Source organism: Xiphophorus maculatus, chromosome 11 (genome assembly GCF_002775205.1).
Source record: "Xiphophorus maculatus strain JP 163 A chromosome 11, X_maculatus-5.0-male, whole genome shotgun sequence".
NCBI lineage: Eukaryota > Metazoa > Chordata > Actinopteri > Cyprinodontiformes > Poeciliidae > Xiphophorus > Xiphophorus maculatus.
The window spans coordinates 22,840,286-22,860,726 of record NC_036453.1 but is presented as its reverse complement, the minus strand read 5'-3'; the positions used below and the strand labels follow the sequence as shown (position 1 = coordinate 22,860,726).

Here is a 20,441-nt window from a genome sequence, read left to right as displayed (position 1 = left end):
AGATGGAAATAGGCCCTATTTACTTTAATTCACTGTGCAGCCATGTGCATCAGCTCTGCTGAGTTCCATCAGCACCTCAAGTCTCTGATACATTCATGCAAGATAAGTAATTTAACATCTATTTCCATTATCAGACCACAGCTGGTGGTGTTTGTCTATTAACATTAGGTACGTCTAAGTTTAGGTATTAAAAGAAAAAATCTCTTACTATTCCACAGATCAACCCCCAAGCCTTATGCATTTATGATTATGGGGCTACAGCTTGTACTCATTATTTAGAGACTGATTAATTACCAAAATTCAGCAGGGATTTATATCATCCCATCTATCCAATTAAATGTGTTCATCTGCATTCTAAGACATCATGTTTACCAGGAATGTCCCGATACAAATCAGTCATTTAAGAATAAGCATCAGCTCACACAGTCCCAGTACCATATTTCATTAAATCAATGTCTTGTGTAGCCTATGTTTAGAAACACTAGATTTAAATAGCACTGAAATTTCTCAATAGATATCATTGCACTACATGTTTAGGTTGTTTACATCTCAGCTCACTTATCACTGATGTACATTATAGTGCTATTTCTTCTCTTTTTTTTCCAGAGAATGACAGATTTTATTACACCAGGAGTTTTTGTAGGACATTCTGCTCCAACACACTGTTAGCTTAAGAAAGCTAATAGCATTATTTTTCTTCTATTGCTATTAATACATCTGTCCCAACACAAACAGCTACTGTAGTTTTCAATATATTTACACATTGCTTCTGCCGATGAGGTTTCTTTATGTGCTAAGCTAACATTAGCATGTTTACTTCCCGTTAACAGTTAATCTTATAGCATATTTTAATGCAGTTCCAGTTAATTATGCATGGATAAAGCAACAGGAACTCTTTTCATCAAGCACTTTTTTTGGAATGTGTTAAAACGTTTTGACCAGGTTTTTAGCTAGGCATGTTTGCCACAGATTACAGGTCACATGACACAGACAGACAGGAATCTGCAGCAACTACAGTCTCTCTGTCACAAATGTTATAACGTGTAAAATTATTTTTAAGCTTAAAATTGGCCACATAAAATGTAGCTACAAGATATGTTACATTGTAGAATATCTTCATAAAGACCTTGATTGGATATGTGGGACCAGATTAAGACACTCCCGCTGGTTACATTGCTATATATACAGTATATATATTCACAGTTCTTTGCCCTTTTTCACTCACAATATAGCTGTCTATAAATTTATGGAAGATTTTTCTACAATAACATCAGATTTCACATAAAACATACAGACACATGATCATATCTTACTAGAAATTTCTGGTTTTGCTGCCTTTTAGGAAGCTGAATTCTGTGCCATGTAAAGATAATTATTGCAACTCAATGCTAGTATGAAGATTCACCTTAATTTTTGTTGCAGTCTGATTGTCATAAGACACAAATAAACATGACAAAATGAAGATAATCAGTTGAATTTTATTTGCTTTAGCTATAGCCCAGTGGTTTCTAATTTATATGTATACTTGAAATTCATGAATCATCTTCTATACTATTTCACCCCACTTTCTTGTCTTTTTGAATTACAGTTCAGTCCTTCACCTTTACTCGAGCTGGTAGGTCTCCATATTGTGTGTTAATAAAAAAGAAACTCTTGAGCTGCTCCACAATGGACAAGACTGCGGATTAATTCTTTCTCTCTGTTCTCACTTTTTTTTTTTTCCTTCAAGTTACTTTCCAAAGAGACCGAGGCCTAATCAGAAATGGAAGGTGAGAGTTTAAATTTTTCAAACCGAGGAGCTCACGCTGAAGGAGTTTTCCTGCTGACATTTCAGCGCCATGTAGCGCGAGTGTTCTCGTTGGCTCGAGCCCCATTGTAAAACCTGAAATGAAGAGTTCTCTTGTGATGAATGGAATTTGCATACTCCCTTCTCCCCTGCTTATTCATACTGTATCGGTGTATGATTCGCACTGGTGTTCGCTTGATGAAATCATTAATCACTCCTTTGAAGTGAGTGCTAGCAATTAATGCAGGTGGGCAGCTGTTTCAGTCGCTGCCTCTCTCTGCTTGTGTCGAGGTTGCTGGCAGAGTGAGAGGTCGCAGGGGTAAAGGAGAGGAGATGAATGTGATGTTTAAAAAAAACTCAGCACAGCAGACAGTCATGGTACGTATAGTGCAGAACATAAATGTAAAAGAGCAGCAAGTCGGACCTGGAGACTCTTCTAAGTGGTGCTTTTCATTCTAAAAATCTCCAGTGAAAATTTTTGTCCACTGGGATATTTTCTGTAAAGCTTTTCTTGTAAAACCAATATTTTTTCCCACTAACAATTTTAGCTGATTCTGATCTCTCGCTAAGAACTACAATAAGTTTTATAGCTTTCCCGCCACACACTTACAGTCATTAAATATTCATATTTTTATCTAAGGTCTCTTTGTGTGTGTAAAAGAGAAGCCATTATAAAAAAGAGCTTTACTTCTATTCAATAGTAAAGACAGAGTTCAGAATTAAAACTATAACTCCAGCTCATATGAAGGGACAACATACAATAGTGGTTTTATGAAATGGAAATGACACATGCTTTTTAAGAAACATTTTTTGGAAATATGAAGAATTTGCTTTTTTTCAGTTTTAAAAGATAAATTTGACATAAGGTGTGGCCAGCCTAAGTGTAGCGAGGTAATCAAATTCAGTCCTTACTGATAAAAATAAATAAATAAGTAAAAATAAAACTTGTGGAAAACCTTTAGTTTAGTGAAAATATAAACCTATGAGTCAGAAGTCAACTTGAGACACCACACTGAAATTCCTTCAGCAACAGCTTCCGCACTGAGTGCTTCTGCATCGTGCGTTCACATAAAAAGATTTGAAGTTTTGAATTTCTAAATTGAGCTGAAAATCTGAAAGTCTGGTCATGACCTAGTTTCTTTAAACATTTCTTGCTCTAATCACATTGCAGCAGAAATGTTCCAAGTAAAAGCCGGCTCTGTTTCCTGGAGAGTAGAACCTAATGAAAAATTCACTATATAGTAGCACATAAAGCATATGAGCACAGAATGTTTGTTGAAAGTGCAGGCATCAGCAGTGTCTTGCCATTTTCACTGTAACTCATTTGAAAGGGCAGGTAATTGTTTTTTTTTGTTTGTTTGTTTTTTTGGGGTTTTTTTTCCCCCACACCTCTCAGTCCAACTTACAACTTTCCCACCTTTATCTTAAATGTATGCATTCTTACCTGATCTGATTTTTAATAAGCACAAAATGACTTACTAGTTTTTCCTAAACCACCAAATAGGCTATTCGCTGTCTCTGTTGCCATAGAGATGGCACTCCGGTGTGGCTGATCTGCCAGAGGCTGTCTATGATTCTCAATTTAAAATGTAAATTTCTGTTGTGCTAAGGCTCTAAAGTGGATTTAGTGTGTGTTTAGACCTGCCGTGTTTCTCGAGGGGGAGAGCGAGGTGAAGAGGAGGGGGGGTTAGAATCCGTAATGGGGGGCGGGTGGGGGAGGGGCTGATTTATAGACTTGCCATTTTGTGTCTCTGTTGTTTATTGTTGCCTCTGTGGTGGGGCGGCTCCACGGTCGAGAATATGCTGAATGAGTTTTCACATCAATTTGTTGTTGATGCAGCAGGAAGAAAATGAGCATCACCGTTGCATATGGGAAGCTGAGTAACAATGTAACAGCTTCTCCCACCCTCTCATTCCTGTGTTTTTTGTTGTTTTGTTTTTTTTTGTCCAACTCCAAACGTCCTCATTACAGTCGCCCGGGGCTTTTGAAAGCGGGCGATCCGGGCCTTCCCTGGTTGGCTGACTCGTGGCCTTCTACAAGCCTCCCAGCGAACGGAGGCTTAGGGAGTCCAAAGGGTGGCAACAACTTTGGCCGAGGAGGTAAGAAACACAAGCAGCGTAGAGAGAGGGGATGGCAGATGCGGTATTAGCAATGCCTTGGTGGACAGTTTTGACGTTCATCCTTTGGGAAGCATCATGACAGCACATCGCATTTGCAAACACATGCATCCAAATTAACAGCGCCTCTGAGGGGTTGCATTCTCCTGATTTGATTTGACAAGCTTGATATTTGGCTTAATTTTTTTGCTGTTTATATATATTTTTTGGCAGCCCTTTTCCTGATGTTGTGCATTTTCCGAGCTTGCATGAGATTGATACTCCAGGTTCGTGGTTTTAATTTGAGTGCTATGATTTAAACTAGTGAGCTGCCAGCTTCTTTTCTGTGAAAAACAGTGGAGCTGAAGGTTAGCGCGGTTCGAATATCCCCTCTTGTGAACACTCCACCAGGCTCCCACCGAGCGTTGCATGCTAATTACGCTTGTTGATAATCACTTTCATTTATATCAACTCTATTTTGGAATCGCCTTTTTTTTTTTTGAACTAATGCAGAGCGCCAGAACAGCGGGGCGCGTTAATGACCTTAAAGATCGTTACTTCATGTCAACTTATCTCTCCGTGTTGTCTTTCTTTTGCCCATTCTGCTGCCCCCCGCTCTGTCTCCAACCCACTTCCCCTCAGATGTTTTACCGTCTGCAGCCGTGGAGAAAACAGGCACCATGCTGTCTGATGGGGCCATCTACAGCAGTATTGACTTCATGGGGAAGGGAGGCTACAGCAGCCCGGCGCGAGGCGTCCAGCCAACCCCTTACGCCACCACTCAGATTCTTCAGTCCAACAGCTTCCATGAGCTGGCTGTGGACAGGCCAGATCCCCGTTGGAAGGCGTCTCTGCAGGCCCAGCAGGAAATGGCAAACATGGGCTACTCGCTAACTGACAGGCGACCTGGTGCTGGTATGAGCCACGTGAGAATGTGTTCAAAAATCACCAAAAGCTAAACCCCAGGAAAGAACAAATGAGAAAGGAAGGAATTTATTTACATATTCGCTAAAACGCACCCTCAGGACTGTGCTCTTAATTACTCTTCTGTCTCCATCACAGTTCTACCCGGAGAGCTTATCTAGCCCAGAAATGTCACGCAACAATGACGCATTCCTTTGGCTTAATTTGATTAGCGATGGCAGAAAATCCCTCAGCGTTTCTCAGTTATTTATTTAGCATATATACGTTCTGTAAAGCCACGGAGGCATATCCGTCTGCACTTTTGTACTTCTGCACAATGTTCAGCTAAATGTCAGGCTCAGAAGAGATAAAGCGAACCAAAAAAGGGGAGCCGTATGGAAGCATCTTAAAGCGTGTTGCCGCGGGATTTTTAATGCCTGTTTAAGAAATGTCAACATTTGGGAAATGTTTTAATGTGCTGTCAGCACAAAGAAAAGGAAGAGATGAACTTTGAGCAGGAAGACAGGGGTTTTTAAAGATTCCAGCTGTCGACGCTGATGGAAGATAACTTTCAAAGCAAACTTGAATGTGTGTAAATTTGATACAGATTGATACTGAAGAGTAGCATACAAAGTGGCTTCTCAGAGTTTTGTGTGTGTGTGTGTGTGTGTGTCTCCTACCCTTAGGTGCCAAGGTTGCAAAGAAAAAGAAGATCAAGGGAGGGACAAAAACATCAAAATCAAATGGGACTTGCTGGGCAAACGTGCCCCTGCCTCCTCCACCCATGCACCCTCTGCCAGGCACAGAGGTTGACCTTGATCGGTACCCACAGGAAAACCATAAAGGAAGGTAAGACTTAGATTTCCTTAGTCCTGCCTCTTCAAGCCAAAGGCACAAAAATAATTGTAAAAGAAAAAAAAAAAAAACAAATGGAACATCAGGGGCAAAATTTACCAAAACTTTTTAAATGTGTGGTTGTCTCCACACGTTTGGAAAATTTACATTTGCTTACTCTTCTTTTGCCATGTTCCAAGCATATCTTTTAATGGATTCTTACGCAATAGACCAACACAAAGTGGTGCATAATTATAAAGGGGAAGGACATGTGGTTTTCCAAAGTTTTTGCAGAAAAAGAAAATTGAAAAATGTGGTGGGCATTTGTACTCAGTCATCCTTACCCTGATATCCTTCAATTAAAATCTCACACTGAGAGCAGGACAAGACTGTAAACCGACTGAGAGTTAGCTGTCCTCTTAACAAGATGAAGAATGGAAATCAATAATCAGTAGAATAACAAACATGACTGTGAAGTGATACATGGAGGCCTTAACAAGTTTTGCCACAAAACATGTGTAGAATAGAGCAAACATGTGGAAGAAGGTTCTCTCTTTAAATGAGACCAAAAAGAACTACTAACTAAATAATAGAGCACATCATTCTGAAAATGCCAGTCATAGTGAAGTTGGCCTGCGGTGACCAAAAAGGTGACTGACACAGCTCAATAATTGTGAAAAATACTTCTTCATGATTATGCGCTACTCTGTTGTGGTTTACCACATAAAGTCCCAATCAAATACATAAACGCTGGTGGCTGTAACCTGACACGATGTGAAAAAGTTAATATGAAAATCTTTGCATATCGCTGTGTCTTCCCATAAAATGCCATAACGACCAAAATTTCTTGTCTCTCCATGCCACATCTTTTCCTCATAACTCCAGCAGCAACAGCTGGGCCCCGCCCATGTCTATCCAGACCTACCGCCACCAGGATTTGGACAGCGAGGTGGAGGAAGAGAGAGGTCCCACTCCACCTTTAAGAGGAAGATCCTCCTCGCCAGCTCCCTTCAGCCAGCCCTCATCTTCCTCTCTCAGTTCTGCCCACCATGAAGAAATGCAGTCCATTTTGCAGGCTCACTTAGATGAACTCACCAGAGCTTACCAGTATGAAGTAGCCAAGCAGGCATGGTAAGTATCCCTGCTTGGCTTCCTTACCGTACCTGGTAAGGAAGCCAGGCATGCTATCAGTTACCAGAACTGATAGCACCAGTTCTTTAAATTATTATGTAGACTAAAAGATATGTTACCCTTTTCAGTCGGTTTTCAAAAACAGCACTCCATTAATACTACCCTGTTGAAGTTCTGCAGCAATTTTCTATTTCCTTCTGATACATGGTGTTATTTTCTTGTTTTACTTGACTCTTCCATGCCACTGATCATAAAAATCGTACTTGACTGGCTAAATATTTTTGTTCTGTTGTCTCTTACACTGCATTAGAGTGCTTGTTGTCCCAATTATATTATATTATATATATATTATATATATAATTATATATATATATTATAACGCGGTGGTTTGTTTTATATTCTAAATCTACCTGTCCAACCTGTGGAACTCCACAGAATCCACTCCTCATTCCTTAATATTTTTCTTCCTATATTCTTATATATAGTATATATTTAGGTTCATATAGTAAGCGTGCTATTACATCTATTTTATAGTCTCTGTTTGGTCTAAGACACATTTTAAAATTCATCTATCCACCTAAAGAGTTCTTCAAAGCTAAGAATACATATTCTATGTTCTTACCTGACACAGTTCTGCTCATATTGTACAATAGCAACCTCACAGTCTGTTTGTTATTCCCCTACCCAATTAGTGTTAACTATGGAATATTTTGCCATCACTGTTTTGTTTAACTATCCCTTTCAATGACTTCAAAAACCAGTTAAAGGTTTTTGTACCATCCTCTTTATTGATTGGAATTTGATTCTTAATCAAATATTTTTACATTCCTTTCCACACTATGTTTTAGCAAGTCGTTTTCTGTACAAAAGGTGTTACCATTTCCTCGCTTTGCGCAGTTGCAGAGAAACCTGTAATTTTATTCCATCGATTCATCTCATGGTTTTGGTTTTGCATAACAATGGCCAGCATTTGAACGTCTTAGGATGCTGGTATTTGCTCGTGTCATCCCAAACCTGCAGTCAATGTCTCTGGCGAACGATAAAAAACATTCTTACCATTGATTACACTTTCGACGAAGCACCGAGGGGAACTTGATAAGTCGGGGCTGACACGTGTTGGGGGGGTAATGACTGGGTTTAAGTCTTACATGCTGGTCTGACATCAGTAAATAGAGTTGGTAATTATGCATGCATCTCCTCTACGGTGGGATTGGAGCCATCATGGAGGACAGCTGTGCGGGAGATAACAGGCATGTTGCTGACAGTCCTGCCCATCCAGATATCCTTTATCCAGTCCAATTACAACTCCATTGTGTTAGCACAACACACACTACTGCTGAGAAAGTAATCAGTAAAAATCACTGCAGACATTCATAGTCTTTGCACATTGCATCTTTACGCTTCTGAATATCCACTGATTCTGCATTCTAATGCTTGTTTTGCTGTATATTTCTCGCTCTTTATCTGACCTCCATTGGACTTGGACCGTGCTTATTAATACAGTGTTTGCCCACATTTAATTAGGCATATGAAGAGCAGCGCTAATGTGTCCAACACACCGATGGACTTCATGTCGAGTACACTGGGTTCTGATCTGGGAGCAACACTCCTCTCTGAAGATGATGAGGAAGAAGAGGAGGAGGAGGATGATAGATATGCTGTGGTGTCAAAGAACTTGTGCGGATTTGAATACACTCCTGGCCACACCGTGGATAGCTTTGAAGGCACAGGTATGTGTTCTTATTATTAAAGAAAATGAATATGAAAGTTCATTATGACTTTGAGGAAATGAGCATGGGGAGGTTGGCTGGATCAAGGTGTCCCCAGAGCATTTAATCTGTTAGTGCAGTTAGAATTTGATTTATTGAAAATGAAATAGTCCTATTACACTTTCTATATCTTGAATGAGTTAACTTTAGTTATGTTTTTCAAATGTTAACATTCAAAATCAACAACCAGTAACATATTTGTCATTTCTTACATATTGAATGTACATAGTGAAGCAAAATATAATTTTATTGTTCTTTAAAGGAGGACTATTATGTACAATCTACTTTTTTTAACTTCATGTGAGCATCAAAAACATACCTGAAGTGCTGCTTTTGATTCTTTCATACATGTTTGAGAAATTCTCGAATCTCCTTCAGCAGCTATCTGGGGGTGCATAAATGCTAAAATGGCACTATGTACCTTTTCTGAGGATGTTTACACCTTATGATTTTTGGCAGAGGTGTTTATAAATATTAAAAAATGAGCATAGGAAGGAACTTAAAATAAGATATTTAGGAACTTAATTTTCTACAACTTAGAGGAGTTATTCTATTTTTATTTTATTTACTCATATTTTAATTCATGTCTTTATTTATTAACTTATTTGTGTCTTAAGTAGAAGTAATGAAGGTAAAGTTTATATTATAATATAGACAAAAGATTATATACTATTAACTTTACCCTCCTGTTATGTTGCAGGTCAAATTGACCCGTTTTAAAAATTTTTAAAGATAGTTGGAAGTATTTTTTTTTGCATGAAACTTTTTCTATTTGCCGTATTAGGTGCACTCTACATATAAATTGAAAATGTATTCACTTTACACATTTGCAACCCTCCCCTGCATCTACATATTGCATAGATACTGTTTGGGTCAATTTGAACTGGCAGTCAAGTTGAAGGGTAAAAAAGATTTAAAAAATGTCCAATTCTATATGTTTCCTTGCAGCTATGAACCATATTTCACCACATACACACACGCACACAACACACACACACAAGCCCACAGACTCACTATTCTCTTTATTTCACTAGGAAACTGTCAGAAAACAGGTGTTCATACAACTTTTGGGCAAACTCCACCCACACTAAGTGGACACTCAGCAGAAGTGGGGAAAACATAAATACTGTCTGCATGACTCATTTGTCTTGATTTTAATCAGCAGGTCAATTTTACCCAGAACAGTATACATGTCTCAAGTTCAATTATACAGATCACCCATTGAAAAAGATATCTAAGTGTAAGATAAAAAAAATGATAACAGGTCAATTCCAAGGAAATTATAGTTTTTTTATGTCTAGGTTTTTTTTCAGTGGACATAAAAAATTTAAATTCCATTTTTGTCCAAATGAGTAAATGAGTAAGTTGTTGTCATTGATCCTTTATTTATGAGAAATTAAAAAAATGTCATTGCACAAATATGGATTGAAAATGAAATGCATCTCACTGGCCTTTTCTTTTTCTTACTCTCTTGCCCTCTTTTAGAGAAAAGAGAGCAATGTGTGTTTTTGATGCTGATATGAAGCCAGGGTCGAGTTTAAGAACTGTGCAGAATATGAAGAAAAGGCAGAAAAAATCCAAAATCTTACTTTGAAGGTTTGAAGAACTATTGATTGAAACCATTTTAAACAATAGTAAGTAACATGGTTCTCAGTGGATGAAAAATACAAAAAAATAAAAATACTTCAAAACACAGCAGTGTCTTACCACTTACTATATAAATTGTGCCCTTTTGACTGACAATATACAAGTGATTTAGAATGGAACAAATGTGCTGTATGTTTCTGAAAGAAACGGAAAAAAAACTGTTCACAGCCTCCTGTTTTCACCTTGTTGCTGAAGAGTCACTACAGCCACTCAAAGCACTTTGTCAAGAAATTGCATTTATATTGGACAGTTTCTCCAAACACAATAGATCCATGTTCAGAGTAGAAGCAAGTGGATTACTATTTGTAGCAGGCCAATTTTTAAAAGATGAGAGGAGAAAATGTCAGTGAATAAAGTCCGTGCATGATAAAACAAAACTTTATTTAATATTCTGCTACACACTTAGTTTAAACAATGAAAGGTTGCTCTCCACCATGCTCCATCATGGGGGCTGTGTATTCAGGGGGGTTGATGTGCTAGCTTTCTGTCATTCATAGCAGTTTGCATTTACGCTAAAACTTTCAGCTTTGATGTCCTCTAACCAGAACACCTTCTTCTATGTTTTGATCCGACCCTCTATGTAGAAAGTTTCAAATTGACATTTTTATGTTTTTCTTTCATTATTGTTTACATTGTTCCAAAAAGTCTAGACATGTGGAATTCACAAGTAACTGTTGTGCTAACAGAAATGAGGATCTGTGCAGCTCAGTCAGAGTTACCATGGGTCTCTTGGCTGCTTTTCTGATTAATGTTCTTCTCCTCTGTCAGTTTGATTGAACAGCAATTTATTGGTAGATTGGGAGTTCTGCCATCAATTATAAGACTCCAGTACTATTTGAGCCACTGTGGTGGAAACAGAGGCAGTCTGTAACAGCAAAATACAAAAACTATTCATAGACTTTGAATCATTGCAACCTCTATTTTAGATGATATATTTTAGGACAGTTTTAAACCATCTATTAAAAGTTACATGTCATCATTCTCGGATAAATGTAGAAGCCATAAAATATTTTACAATTTTATGCATTTATAAATAGGTTTCCGCCTGAAAGCTATTCTTTAGAACTCAGGAACTTGATGGCTTCTCCCACAGGGACAGAACTGCACCGCTTTTAGACCCCAGTGTTTGATAAGTTACGACTGACGGGCACACTGAGAATATGTGTGTGTTCATTACTTTTGATAACCCATCGCGGGGCAGAAACAGTGTGACTATAAATATTTACACACATTAGCAATGCAAACGTGCTATCATCTCAGATCTTAGAGACACACATTATAAGTAAAAATATGACTTTTTGGTCTGGTTCCTTGAAGCCACAGGGCGGAGCCACATCGCTTTGTGTTATCCTACAAAGGATGGCTTGTTCTTAGGGCTGTCAGATTCTCTGAACAGCATACCTACTGTGTTGTCTGTTTTCCTATGACATGTGGGACACATCTTTATGCCTCGTTTTAAGACATGTCTGCTGTACATGGCAAAAATATTCGCTTAATTTAATCTTTTTGACATTTTATCAACACCCTGATGATAAAACATCAGGATATTGAAATGTATGTGAATAACCCACACAAATGAGCATCTGATTGTGATGGGGAAAGGAAATGATATAGAGTTTCTAAACTGTTTTCCGAATAAAAATCTGAAAAGTGTGGTGTATATTTGTATCTGCCCCTCCTTTTGAACCACATTTTACTGTAAACACAGCTGCAAGTGGTTTATTTCTCTTCCAGGACTTTGACATACACACGATTTTTTTAACCTATTCTTCACTACAAACTAGCTTCTAGCTGGAAGAAGCTCGTCTATATAAATAAATTTTCAAATGTTGCTTCTAAACGCTCATTTGATTTAGTTCTATATGCTTTACCTTGGTTATTCTAACATGTGAATATTCTTTAATACAAATTATTTTGAGCCTGGCTTTCGAAGTAGGTTTAGGACTTAGTCATGCTGGGAGATGCTTTTTCCATTGTAACAGCATGATGCTGCCATTACCATGGTTCACCATGGCAGTAGTGTTTTTAGGGTAATGTGCAATGTTAGTTTTCTGCTAAATTCAGCATTTTGAATGCAAGCCAAAAGGTTTGATTGTTTGCCTCCTAGCTGCTTCCCTGATGCATGTGGACCAGCATGCATTGGTAGGTTTGCAGCTGTGCTATGCTTTCTGTATTTGCAGATAATTGATCCAACATGTAGAGAATTGTTTTAAAGCTTAAATATACTTTGAACCTCTCTATTAGTTTATCCCTCTGAGTTCTTCACAGAACAGCTGAATTTCTACAAAGATTCAATTCAATTACACTGAGGGTTACTAACTTTCTATAAGCAGTCAGTTACACTGGATTTGATTTAGGGGTATTGGCGTAAAAGAGGCTGAATACATTATTATCCTTCTGCTTCACAGGTATTTACTACTTCTATCAAAATACCACAAAAATATACATTAAAGTTTGTGTTCGTAAGATAAAATACAAAATCTGAGGTATGAATCATTTTACAAAACACTCTTAGCCTTCTACTCATTGTACAACTTACATATTTTATTAGCTGTAGACAAATCATCTATCATAACTGACTAATTTCCTCTTATCACAGGGAAATCCACCCTTCACAGCCACACTGATAGCTTTGGCTCCTCAGACCATAGTGCACATGGCACACATAGCCTCGGACACAAGGGGGCACCGCTTACTGGCCACAAACCTCAGACAGACAAGGTTGGAACTCTTCCCAGACGAAGAGACACCAACACAGACTGTGAGTTTTGGACGTCAGCGCTCCCAGACAACTGTTTCTCAAACATGATTCCTCTTTTATGATCAGGCGCATGTCATGACGTCTCATTTCCACGTTGTCATTTCTTACCATCCACTCGACAGCCCACGCGCCGGCCACAAAGTCCATGCACAGCATGGGCTCCCACATGCAAAGCCCGTGGGCAGCTGCAGCACCGCACCCCTCGGAGGAGTGCATGGTAACCGTGTCAACGCTAGAGAGACAGCATATGGCTTCCTGGAGTGGCACGACATCGTCCGGCAGGGCCACTCTGGGTAGGGGTTCCCACAAGAGACCTAGCGCAGAGCTCCCCCACAATGGGCATCCTTCCACCAACGGCACAGAGAAAAGGGAACACTGTAAGTGTTGATACTAAAACTCTCATGGAGATGGATCAGTGTGAATGCAACACAGAGGGGTGTTTCCAAAAGAGGATGATGATTTTTGACTTGCAAGGAAGCTCTTCCTAAATGCATATGCTTGGAAAACTTTGATCACAGAATATAAAGAAATATCTGGGAACATGGAGGATATTCCAGTATCTTTGAAAGAAATGTTTTCCGTTTGTTCTGAAAATGCATTTCTAGTTGTGGGGAAATGCAAAATCAACCTACATACCAAAAATCTGCTTCCAGCGCAGAGCTGTTGCCAGTGGCCACTTGGCATCATTTCTTTCAGTTTCCCCTATCAAAAACATTGGCTGTGGTTCTGAGAAAATTAAGCCAGTTTTACCTAAGCACCAACACTATTCTGGGCCAGATCAAACACTAGCTTTCATCATGGACTGGTGGTGGAGTAATGCAGACCAACAGCCTAATAAAATGTGTTGAGTGCCATGTTAAAAACTTGTGTTAGCTTTGTTTTTAGGTTGCCAAATGGAAGATGTAGAATGGATGAAAAGACTAAGTTTAAATAGTTAAAGTCTGATTAGCTCTGGGATACCATGAGCTCATTTTCTCACATTTGTCTTGAACTTAAACTGCATTGGTGGTAAAACCATATGTAGCAGATATCAGTTGGTTCTTTACACATCTTTGTTGATATTCCCCTTTTGTTTGTCACATTGATCTAGAAAAAAGATGCTCATCTCTACCCCAGTGTTTCTAAGGGTGTTTGCACACCCGGTAGTCTGGTAGACTGAGTTTGATTGGGGACCAAAATTTCAACATTTGTTACATTTTCAGCTACCATGGTTTCACTTTCACACTGCACTGTGTCAACAATCAAAAAACTTTGAAAACTCTGTTCACCACCTCGCCTGTGGTGGCGCTGCAGCAATAACTACAAAAGGAAATGACATCAAAAAAACTTCATGGAAGACATGAGCACAACTTCCTTCTTTTGCAAAATACAGTATAATAAAAAATGGAGTGTCGTCAGATTTTAGCGGGTGTAGCCATTTCTCCTGCTAGCGGTAAAATCTCACCTACTTTTAGGTTATATTTACCCAGAATTCCCTGCATTATAGTCCATTTCCTTCTTTTGGAGCGATCATATGCATTCAAACCACACCAGAGTTCATTTCAGCCGAACTGAGACCTAGGTTTTTAGGCATACCAGAGTTAACTTCTTTTGGTCTGCATCAGAGTTTGATTGCACATTCATATTTCTTCAAATGAACCGGACTTTCTAGACAAAGGAACTAGCGTTTGATTAAATTGGACTAAACAGTGGTGCTGTGCCAACTCAACAAGTTAATGCCATACTACCACCAACTCATTGTTTTTAAGACCAGTGAACTTCTCACACAGATCTGATGGGAAGACTAATGGAGCTAAAGAAAGAAAGAGAGAAATATACCCTCCAATAATGTCGATTTCAGCCAGTATGACAGACTGATCTATTATGGCAAAGACTTTTCATAGCTGGACGACACATATGCCAAACGCCTTGCCTAACAGCACATCCTGTTTCATTCGGCTTCCCTTTAACATGGTGGTGGAGCAGCTCTTTCAAAATAATCTACAAAAACTTCATCATCTGCTTCATTCTCAGATGCGCCCATACATTCAGTTACATAACCGAGTCTTGTCCAAGCCCAGTAGTGTTAGACCCTGATTGGGTCAGATTATGTAGCATTGACCTTCACTACAGCTTTCTAAAATTGCTGTGTTTAGATGCACACATGTTAACAGGCTTGTAAAAAAGTTTACAGCTTTTCCTTTAGAGGAAAGTGTATAGTGGTGCATAATCAAATTAAGGACAGCCTGACCTCTCAGCTCATAAATTCTGGATTCCGATCAAACACTGTACCTTGACTTTTATAAACGCTGTAAGAAGATCTATCGCCACAATATCTCACAATAATAAAAAGGCCACAATACGTCAGAGTGAAGTGCAGCTATCCAGCTGTTGTCAGCATGTGACGGTCAAATGGTGAAGTAGGTGTAAGCTATTACTGAGGCACAAATGTGAAGGCAAGTGCTTTAAGTTTGACATCCTATTGCATCAGCGCCTGAGAAGTAGAGCAACTGCTCCTCTATTTTTGATAAGAGAAAATCTGATCACTCCTTAGGATCGGGTGAATGTATAAAGTCTAAATATCTTTTATCTAGCAAACTGAAGATAGATATAAAAAAATAACCGCAAAATTTTAGTCTGGTCTTCCCTCCCCTTTGAGTTGGTTCGATCCAACTTGCCTGTGTGCCACACTAATTAGGAAACAAAAGTAAATTCATTTCATAATGTATTCCATGAAACAGTGGATGGCCATGATGAGGGCTTAGAGGAACATAATATTTTGTTGTGACCGCAGTGGAGGGAGTGGATAAATACCACAAATGTTGGTTGAGATCCCTTTTACACTAAAGACACTACCAGAAGTGCATTGATTCCCCCTAGTGGTTGGAATGAGTATTAAACATGGTTCAAGAAAGTGGGAGTGCAGAGCACATGGGGATCCGTTTTTATGCATCATGTCATCTCAAAAACTTGATGTTATATTACAGTTCTAATAAATGGCCACATTTATTTGTTTTCAAGGAACAAAATCTGTGCAAAAAAGCATGACCATTTAGGTAAGTACTTAAACCTTTAAGGATAAAGATACAGAATAAATATGATCATGATGATGTTAAATATAAAAGTTTAAAAATATATTTAAAGGGTTAGAAATCAACATTTGGAGGTAAGTAACCTCAGAGGTGTTACTTACCTCTGAGGTTTTGTTTTTCTTTGTTAACTCCGAGCAACTAGGATTCTACAAGTCATAAAAGAACTCCAGATAATGTCTACGCATTTGACTTTTCTCCTCTTTATTGAAATTGGAAAAAAACATAAACAATTTTAAAATATATTTTCTTCTACCAGGTTGACTTGTCATCAATTCAAAAACCATGAATTCTAATAGTTTTTAAGAATAAAATTAAATGGGAAGCCTCCATGTCTGCATTAAGAGAAGCTGGAAAGACAAACCCAATGATGCCCCAGATGTAAAAGCAAAGGATTTTCAGCCCATTTTGTAATTCTGTTTTCTTCGTCTGGGTTTCTTTTCAGAGTCATTGTGAGACATCCATCTCCTGCAGATGTGGTCTATCCCAAGACCTCTTGTTTTGTAAGCGCTATGAGATTTTCTCCAGGCGAGGATGGTATTTAGAAGCCAGAGAGGACACTAAATGGAAGAAGAAGAAAAAGAAGAGCAAAAAGTGTTGAAGAAAACATAGAGCTGTAAATGTCATGTACAGACACAGACACCACTTTCACAGTTATTTTTACCCCCTGTCCCCCCTTTCTCTCTTTGAAAGAGTAAATAATATGTTATATGTCCGCTTCTGTTTTCTGTCACATGGTGATCACACAGTGGAGATGTGAAGAAAAAGGAACCACACAACAAAAATGACTTGTTTAATGATGAAGGGACTTGCATAATTTGTAAATATATACTTTTAATGTTATTTTGTTTTTCTCTTTCTTTTGCTTTGCTATGCGAGCCGAATCCAACCATCTCTTTTTGTGATTTATTACTGTGATTCTTTCTTTCTTTTTTTTTATTCATGCTCAAACTGTTGGCTTTTTTTTGACAAAGCTACTGTATTGTTGTATTTTGCACAAAGCATTTTTTTTTTTGGTGAAAATAAGCACAAACTCATTTTCAGCTAAGCTGAGGAGGAGAATCATAATGGAAAAGAGTGAGATCTATATTAAAAGAGTGGAGAGTCAGAGGTTGTACTGTATATTTGGCTGTGCTGTAATTGTTTGGGGAAATAACAGGTACACACTTGAAACTAATATGCCAAAAAAGAAACAAAAGACAAAAAAAAACAAACAAAAAAAAAAAACGAACTAACAATGCTTCATATCTCTTGCTGTGAAACTCATTAGAGATTACACCAAGAACTGTTCTCAGTGGGTGGCAAAGAGAACACATTAACTTTGATATCCAAAGGAAAGACATAAAACATTGGCTGCATCTCTGCCGTTCTGAAGAAGAAAATTTTACTAAATAATATATCATCGTATCGTTTCCAGTAACATCTCTTGACATGATGTGCAATATCAAGAATGCAATGTGACAGTTATGGGAAATGAGACGATAAAAGTGACTGGGTGAAAGTCAAAGATGACGCCTTAGACAGGTAAAGTGACCTATTTCACCTGCAGCCAGAAACTGTAAAATATAGGACAGCTCTATGTGACTTCTAACATATATGACATATTCTGCTTTGAGAAAGTATCGACCCCCTTACATTACAGATTTCTTCAGATTAGTCGGCACACATGCTCATGGACAGTCTACGTCAGCAGCCATGTAAGAGTTTTTACACTACTGTGAAACAGTATTTGCCCCCTTACAGAGTTGTTTTCTTGAGGCATTTTTGTCACTCTGGAATGTTTTAGAATATTCACTTTACTCTGGGTAGCTTGTTTTCTCTTAATCAAATGACATTTTTGTATTTTGTGCTGTTGTCTTATATTGAAACAGAAGAAATCTGTAAGGGACAAGTACTTTTTCACACCATCTCAACTCCTTTTATCGAACTTTTCGGTTTACAGTGAAAACATCTTCATTTCCAGATTTTACTGACAGCCAGATGTTAATATCCAAGATGTCCAAATGCAGCTTGTTAAGATATTTCTGCCAAATGTATCCAGTATGTTTGGTTGCCACTCCTGTTGGGATGATTATGTTCTGGGATGTTTTTTTTCTTGTAATTGCTCACCATGTGAAGGATCTTTCCGTGACAGATTGGTTTGCCTTCAGGAATGCACAGCCACATACAGAAGGGTTTTTTTTTTCGTTGTTTTTTTTTCAATCCTTGATGCAAAATAAAACGTGTATGTGAAAATGAACTGAATCTCTCCCTCACAATGCATGAGTCCGAATCAACCTTTGCATTTATTCAGAGAAGTCTGCAGAGAAAGGCAGAATCATTTTGGTTCCAAATTTAACAGCAATGTTATTTCACAAGAGCTGGATGGAGTTATTAATCAATACATGGCACTCAAAAGTGAAAGGAATATAATAAAACCATTTTCATGATATCTAGAAAATGTTTGATCTCAGCTTTGGTATTTTTCTAGTAGATTGCAGTATCTTTGCCCATATGATAAAATAGATTTGATAGGCTTATTTAGTTTGATTTGATTTTGACTCATTCCCACAATAGGTCTTTCCACATGCTTAAGGGATTGTGTGATATTTGAATCTAAGAACACAGCACCCTCCACGCTTGATGACTAAAAAGCTATAAAATGAATTCATTTTCAGTGCAGAAGCTCAAAATTACAGGGAAAATTTTGAAGAATATACCGTTTACATTTATTTACTGGTTTATACAAAAGTGATTGTTTTTTTATTGAATAATAAGCTCTACAATTTGTATTGAATACATAAAAATGAATACCTAAAGAACACTGTGCTTTTATTTTTTTAACTTTTTAAGTCAATCAGTGTGTCTTAACTAAGAGTCTTAATATGAATGATTTGTGTTACTCGTTCTTGTGGGAAACACAAGAAGATACATTTTAAATAAGGCAATTTTGTGTTTATAAGAAAAGAAAGAGATACTTGAAAATGACTAAACTTTTTGTGATCTACAAAATAGAAAATAATTGAGTCCATGTTCATCTTGTCATCATGCACAGTGTGCAGGTAGATCTGAGAGGAAAAACAAAACAAAAAAACCCTGAGATGACTGATTTTTGCATCACCAAGTGTCCATGACAACCGATAGACATTACTCACTGAGAGGCATGAGGTGAAAACATATCTTTCAAATGTAAATATGTGGCATTTGCTAATTGTACTGGGATTTTAATCACTGGTGGTACAATCTTTTTTAGATTAGTCTTCTGAGGGGGAAAAAAAAAGATGACTATATAAAAAAGAGCCTTATTTCATTTCTGAAGTAAGGTGGCGGCACTATGATAACATGGAGCTGTTTTTCTTCCATGGAACCTCGATAGAGAACATTTCATCAAGATCTAATAGATACAAATCTGGTGAACTCAACCAGTAAACTGAAATTGGGTTCTCACGTTGTTTTAAGTAACACAAAAAGAGAGTTATTGATCTGCAGCTCTTAGATGCGTCTCTGCTCCTACAGGTGAAACAAATGTTTGAATGATCTCTTCACATTGCCATCAAGTTTGTAACAAATTGTTCAGGACAGCAGCTCCTTAGGATTAAGGTTGGAGATCCTAGATCTAGAAACATTGCACAAGGAGGAATGGTCTTTATGTGACTATAATCTATATTTGCTCAAAACATTAAATGTTCCACTCGAAGAGCACGTGTTGTCCAATTGGCAAAAAATAAATAAATAAATGTTTTAATAATAGCCATATGATTTATTTTTATATTTCTAATTGTTCTGCCCCCCCCCCTTCCCCCACTACATAAATATTCTTTGTGTGACATTATGCAACTGCAATAAAACATCAACTCATTTTAAGATCTTTTGCACATCTAGTATGGTTACTAGTAAATGTGGAGGGTGTTGTAGGTTAATGTGTGAAACTTCGTCTGTGATAGATGAAGGAAATTCACTCAACTTCAGTTTGACTTTGTTCTGTCATCATCATTGCTGGCCGACAGAATTGCTTCACGTTCCACAAAGATAAATTCGTTTTTGCTCTCTGCATCAGACTGCATAGCCCCAGGTGATGCAATTGCTGCTTTGTGAATTGTGCAGAAGCATTGCCTCTCGTTATGGATACACAGGGATTAGGCCACTCTGCTGATGTTGTACATTTTGTATGGGCTCAAAGTGCCTTTGACCGTTTAGGCTTTATATCCAGCTTCTTGGGTTCCCAAAAGTGCCATGAAGACAACAGAATATCATATGGTCTGTTCTATCGCCTATTACTGCAACGAAAGTTGGTTTTCTCAGCCTCGTCGGAGCCAGATCAACAAATCCCGTACTTGCTTCTTCTAATTTACCCAGCTTGTATAACGTGGGATTTTAATGGAGCAACAGGAACAAATAGACCAGCCCACAGAGCCCAATTACAGGACTCTGTTTGTACAGATATCGCTTCACTTGTGCCTTATGAA

General features: G+C 38.1%; 1 protein-coding gene across 6 annotated transcripts in view; it reads left to right on the top strand.

Annotated features, from left to right (window-relative positions):
- LOC102218704 (roundabout homolog 2-like) overlaps positions 1 to 18,235 on the top strand; it is a 94,105-nt gene extending 75,870 nt beyond the window's left edge. For 3 of the 6 annotated variants that reach the window (XM_023342563.1, XM_023342562.1, XM_023342560.1), the window contains 10 exons: positions 1,589 to 1,615; positions 1,730 to 1,769; positions 3,759 to 3,886; positions 4,526 to 4,798; positions 5,473 to 5,635; positions 6,506 to 6,751; positions 8,276 to 8,481; positions 12,767 to 12,928; positions 13,051 to 13,305; positions 16,442 to 18,235. In XM_023342563.1, the coding sequence (XP_023198331.1) occupies positions 1,589 to 1,615; positions 1,730 to 1,769; positions 3,759 to 3,886; positions 4,526 to 4,798; positions 5,473 to 5,635; positions 6,506 to 6,751; positions 8,276 to 8,481; positions 12,767 to 12,928; positions 13,051 to 13,305; positions 16,442 to 16,443 (1,502 nt within the window). In that variant the 3' untranslated portion in view covers positions 16,444 to 18,235. The remainder of the gene's footprint in view (positions 1 to 1,588; positions 1,616 to 1,729; positions 1,770 to 3,758; positions 3,887 to 4,525; positions 4,799 to 5,472; positions 5,636 to 6,505; positions 6,752 to 8,275; positions 8,482 to 12,766; positions 12,929 to 13,050; positions 13,306 to 16,441) is intronic. The other 3 variants (XM_023342565.1, XM_023342561.1, XM_023342564.1) reach the window with 2 other exon arrangements.
- The last annotated feature ends 2,206 nt before the right edge of the window (positions 18,236 to 20,441 follow it).